At 45.3% G+C, this 5,956-nt stretch overlaps 1 protein-coding gene across 1 annotated transcript; it reads left to right on the plus strand.

Moving 5' to 3' along the window:
- Nucleotides 1–213: 213 nt before the first annotated feature.
- LOC103461264 (zinc finger E-box-binding homeobox 2-like) lies at nucleotides 214–5,913 on the plus strand. Its single transcript, XM_008403581.2, has 3 exons — nucleotides 214–317; nucleotides 1,314–1,447; nucleotides 2,329–5,913. Exons 1-3 carry the CDS (start codon nucleotides 214–216, stop codon nucleotides 4,383–4,385), a joined length of 2,295 nt encoding a protein of 764 aa, XP_008401803.1. The 3' UTR covers nucleotides 4,386–5,913.
- The last annotated feature ends 43 nt before the right edge of the window (nucleotides 5,914–5,956 follow it).

The following is a 5,956-nucleotide window of genomic DNA, read 5'->3' on the forward strand; positions in this document are numbered from 1 at the left end:
ACATCTGTTTTGATACAATTTTCCTAAAATGTAAAAATGAGTGAAAGTTGTTTTTAAAAACATTTATAAACTCTGTCCACACTCATCCCTCTCTAAACCAATCGGAGAGTCCGTCCTCTGGGCTGATTTTCCCCTGAGCGCGGTCTGCCAGGCAGGACGCAGCGCTCTTGCTCTACCAGATCATGYGGCGTACYGCGGTGCGCTGCGGTCGTCATGGCGCCCTTTGAAGCGAGGACGACRTGCTCAGGCTGTTTGATCCGAGCGCTTTCACCTGACCCTCAGGCTGGGTGTGAGCAGATGGGCCGGGCCGCGCTCCGGTCAGCGGCCTGAACAAAACCCAACCATTATTTATCCGCCAGACGATTTCACAATGATGTCTTCTTTAGGTCCTTTCCTCCTGCTGCTGCTCGTTCTCATTACCAGCTGATTAGTCAAGACACAAGCAACACGCATGTGTATTAAATGTACATTTGGTAATTAACAGCAAAACTGAGGAGGAGTGATTCAGATTAACATAAAGAATTACGTCCTGATAGGTAAACACGCGCTGCGACGCGCCGTCTTCTGTGTTTACAAGCGCTAATACTCCTCCTTCTCTTAACCAATTAGCTAGAATATGACTAATTAGAGCTTATACATATGCAAACATTCAGTCTCCGCCCACCAGCAGCCTGACGGTGCAATTGTGTCCTATTAGCAGCAGACGAAACTTTAGCGGGYAGGGCTCCTCTGGGGGGGCCAAGCAGCTGTTGCTGTTTGTTTATGCGGCTCAGCAACGCGCGCCCCCCACCCTGTTCTTCCCTCGGCTGGATCTCTGAAGGTTTGGACCCACCAGGTCCTCCCAGTGTCCTGCCATCTGTCTCCCCAGGAATGTGGGCAGAGTCTGCGCCGTCGTCCCACTCGGAAATTAATCCTGTTTGGTTCTATAAAGCTATACCTTTGAATCAAGTTCCCACAAGCCGACCCAATTACTGCGTGCGCACAGGTGATACTTTCTGAGCTGATTAGGCCAAAATTAATGAAAAACTAGATCAGATCGGCGCTCCTAATGAAGGCTCTAAAAAAGCCTCTTTTCATTTATTCTGTTTTCTGGGCTGCCAGATTGTAAAGGCAGTCCTCCTTTTGGCCGAGCGTCCAGGAAATTAAAAGGTATGCGATTCTCTCCGCTATCGCCGAGGTGGGAAGAGGAAGCCAAGACGCCTCGTTGGCTGGTTGTCATGCCGACCAATTGTGAATATTTGCTGAACTCTCGCCCTCGCCATGTTTGTGCATCYTCTTTTCTTTAAATAAATAAAATATTGTGTTTAAAATCGTTCCTCTGTCTGTGTTTCCTCGCAGCACCAACTGCTCAACCAAGCAGCCGGAAACCGCAAGTTTAAATGCACCGAGTGCGGCAAGGCCTTCAAGTACAAACACCACCTGAAGGAGCACCTCCGGATTCACAGCGGTGAGTTTACACACGACACGACTTTATGTCCGATTGATTTGATCATCTTAAGTATTGGGACCAAATACCAAAAGAAAATCTGACAGAAAATGTCCATTTTATTCAAGATATTTAGGGAAAACAGCTTCTAGTAGCAGCAAGGATTTGTGGTACTGTGCAATTTTTGACAGGGCATTAAATATGTTCTCAAAAACCAAAGTATCTCCAATTATTTATTGGAAAAAAACTGAAGCAAAAACCATAAGGTGAGATTTAAAAGGCGCATCGACTTCCAGCAAGCAGCTCTGTTAAGATTTCTGTCATGAACGAAAAAAGTAAAGTCCAACAGGAAGTCATAATTATGAGCCTTCAGGACACAATTACAAGAATAAAAGTCAGACTTTAGAACTTGTAAATAGGACTTTTATTCCAGTAATTATGACTAAAACTCGTAATTAAAGCTCAAATTTATGACTTCCTGTTTTGTTTTTATTTTTTCATTAATGGCAGAAATGGGCTTCCATAGGTACTTGACTGAATCGGAGTGAAAAAGCTGCCAAAATCCAAATAAAATCTTCAAAAACCTACAGGTCACTTGTTAATTTTTTTACTTTTTAATTCATTGGTCAACAATTGAGACCAAATATCCAAAGAAAATCTAAATCACTCTCTTGGATATTTAGGCAAAACACAAAGGACACCACTGCCTTTTGTATTAAAAAAGTGTTGACCAAACTTTATTTGTTTAGCACTTTCGCTAACTTTAAGAACATTTAGTCTTCCCTAGATTAAATTTTCCAGGTAAAAAACTGGAAAAATCTAAAGAAAACCTTCAGACATGATCAAACGTCTGTTATTCTGAAGGAAAAATTCCCTCTAAATGTACTTGTTTGTCGTTTCAGGTGAAAAACCCTACGAGTGTCCCAACTGCAAGAAGCGCTTCTCCCACTCGGGCTCCTACAGCTCCCACATCAGCAGCAAGAAGTGCATCGGCCTGATCGCCGTCAACGGCCGCATGCGCACCAACCTGAAGCCGGGCTCCTCCCCCACCTCCGCCTCYGCCTCGCCCACCAACACTGCCATCACCCAGCTGCGCCAGAAGATCGAGAACGGCAAGTCGCTGGGCCTCGTTGATCACGGGAACCACATGAGCATCAAAACGGAGCCGCTCGACTTCAACGACTACAAGCTGATGATGGCTTCCCACGGGTTCGGCGCTCCTGTTCCGTTTATGAACGGAGGGATGGGAGGGACCAGTCCGCTGGGCGTCAACCACCACAACTCGACAGCTCAGAGCCCTCTGCAGCACCTGAGCATGGCTGGCCTGGAGTCGCAGTTCGGCGGCTACCCAGGTCCGTTGGCGAACAACCTTAGCGAGGTGCAGAAGGTCCTCCAGATCGTGGACAACACTGTGTGCAGGCAGAAAATGGACTGCAAGCCGGAGGAGCTCTCCAAGCTCAAGGCCTACATGAAGGAGCTGGGAAACCAGATGGAGGAGCACAAGCAGGGGTTAACGTCGCCAGGCGGGCATCAGGTTGGTCTTCCATTGGTCAATCACAACGGCGCCACCAAAAGCATCATTGACTACACATTGGAGAAAGTGAACGAAGCCAAAGCCTGCCTCCAGAGCTTGACGACAGACTCAAAGAGACAGATTAGCAATATCAAACGAGAGAAATCCAACCACATGCTCGAAGGAGGTGTGGAGGAGAAGGTGCCGGAAAACATGTTTACACCGTACGCTTGTCAGTATTGCAAAGAAACCTTCCCAGGGCCAATACCTTTGCACCAACATGAACGCTACCTGTGCAAAATGAATGAGGAGATCAAAGCTGTGCTGCAGCCCAGTGAGAATCTGATGGCTAACAAACCAGGGATATTCATGGAGAAGAACTCCCACTCCTCCATTTTGTCTGAGAAGGGACTCACCGGCCCCCTTAACCCCTACAGGGACCACATGTCTGTGCTGAAAGCTTACTTTGCCATGAACATGGAGCCCAACTCGGAGGAGCTGCTCAAAATTTCCATAGCGGTTGGCCTTCCTCAGGAATTTGTCAAGGAATGGTTTGAGCAGCGAAAGATGTACGAGTATAGCACTACCAGGACCCCACCACTAGAGCACAGGAACAACACGGAAATGGTYGTTGGAACAAATAACCACCAAACTCCTCCAAAAGACTCTTTGGCAGCTAGGTCGCCCGTGTCTCTCATCAAGCCCGCCGACCGCATCACGTCCCCCTCCATCGCGGAGCTCCACAACAACGTCAACAACTGTGACAACTCGCTTAGACATTTGAAGAACCACCAGTTCGGCAGCAACGGCAAGTCCGCCGGCGAGAAGCTGGACCACTCCCGCAGCAACACCCCGTCGCCTCTGAACCTGTCGTCCACATCTTCCAAAAACTCCCACAGCAGCTCCTACACTCCAAACAGCCTGACGTCGGAGGACCTGCAGGCCGAGCCGCTCGACCTCTCTCTGCCCAGACTCATGAAGGAGCCCAAGCACGCACTGACCGTCAAGAGCAGGCCGAAGGTCAACAGCATCACCATCGACCACAGCAGCATCCCGTCGCCCCGAGAGCACTTCGAAGAGCCGCTGAACTTGGCCTATCTCAAGAAGGATTTCTCAGGCTCAACCAACAATGGGAACCTTGAAAAAAGCACTAGCCCCATCTTTGGCATTAACCCGTTTGCTGCCAAACCTTTGTACACGTCACTTCCACCGCAGAGCGCTTTCCCCCCGGCCACTTTCATGCCCCCCATGCAGGCCAGCATACCGGGTCTCAGGCCKTACCCGGGCATGGATCAAATGGGCTTCCTACCGCACATGGCCTACACTTACGCAGCAGGGGCGGCTACCTTTGCCGAGATGCAGCAGAGGAGAAAGTACCAGCGAAAACCGGGTTTCCAGGTAAATGAGCCACCTGTGATTTTCGTGAAAAGCCCCAGGCTCTCTTAGACTCTCTGAAATGTGCTGAACTAATTTCTGTGCTAATTAAAAGAGTCAGGAGAGAGAAGCGCTCACCTGAGGTAGGATGAACTGGCAAAGGCAACAGAGATAAACAGCTGGGACACCACCCTGAGGTGGGACAAAACCAAGATGTCATTAGCAGAGTAAAGGTTTATGATAATGACACAGGAGCAGGAGATTCTCTCTGAATCGTAGCGGTATTCCCCTTGCAGCCTGGAAAGAAAGGAGCATCAAATTTTATCGTCCAGAGCTGGGATATTTGTTATTAAATATGGGTGAAAGGCCTTTGTAAAAATGACAAAGGTGAAGCCCGGAGCAGTGCACTTCTCTAAAATTTCCTACTGCGGCTTTCGCCTGCATTTTAAAGCGAGCCGACGCCAAAATGAGCTTCTTCACTACATGTGGATTAATAATGCACAGTCTCCATGTTCATTACCAGCGAATGCTGAAGGCTGTTTAACATAGAGGGAACCATTTTGATGAAAAAAAAGTATTAATAATGTTTCCTATTCTAAGTTATTAAATTAGATTTTAAAAATACAGCTACAGGCGTTCAGTTCAAATTGATTGCAGAGTGATAGTGGTCTGTTCTTAAAACACCGTCCTCACATTATCACACACATATTCATTAAAGCAGGCTTTGGTGACTCAATATTGGCCATTAAGGTGCACCTTCTGATTATAATCATTATATGAGCTTGCAATTTCAAGAATGGCTCACCGCGWCTCCTCTAATGTTGTAATATTGTTCTCCATTAATTTAAATTTAAGAGTAATCTTCATTATAAAAGGGGACAGTTTTAAAGGAATGTGCAGAATTAACACGAGTTCAAAATTAGCCCGGGCTAGCTGCGCTTCATAATGAGGAAGCTGTCAGTTATAAATKGGAGATATTATTCCAGAGCTGAAAGTTTTATAAGAAATAAACGCTGCTGGGTGCTGGTAATCAAAAATGCATGAACTTGTAGCATTGTGTGGAGTTTAGGGCTTTATAAATGGTGTCACAGATGATTTTTTTATTGCCATTCAGCAGCAGATTGCACAATAAAATATTTACATCTAAAGTATCTCTGCTTTCTTTAGGTTGTTTTTTTTTCTTTTAGTTTCCTTGACACTAAATGTAGCAGTGTAGCCGTGTGTATTTTAGCTCCAATGTCAAATCGACAAATTTAAAGCTGCTGAAAAAGACAAAAACCTCAACTTACCWTAGATTTAAAATTTGAATCAATTTGCAATAAAATAATTTAACTCCTAAAGTAGGTATTTATTTCATTTTTGGAATTGTAAGAAAGTAAGTGTTTAGCARTTAGCATATTAGCATGTCTTTTTATTCAAATCAACAGGCTGCCCCTTTTTTATTATGTATTTATTTCATTTTAGTATTTAGCAGCACATTTTATGACATCTGTCTATATATGTATGTATGCTGATGGATAATTTTTAGTGGATTCAGAAATTAGCAATTGAWAGATAGTTAGCAGTTAGCATGTTAGCAAAGATGTGTTTCTGTTTAACTTCTCAAACAAGATATTATGTAATTATGTAAATAATATTCAGAA

The sequence above is a fragment of the Poecilia reticulata genome, unplaced genomic scaffold, assembly GCF_000633615.1.
Source record: "Poecilia reticulata strain Guanapo unplaced genomic scaffold, Guppy_female_1.0+MT scaffold_887, whole genome shotgun sequence".
Classification (NCBI taxonomy): domain Eukaryota; kingdom Metazoa; phylum Chordata; class Actinopteri; order Cyprinodontiformes; family Poeciliidae; genus Poecilia; species Poecilia reticulata.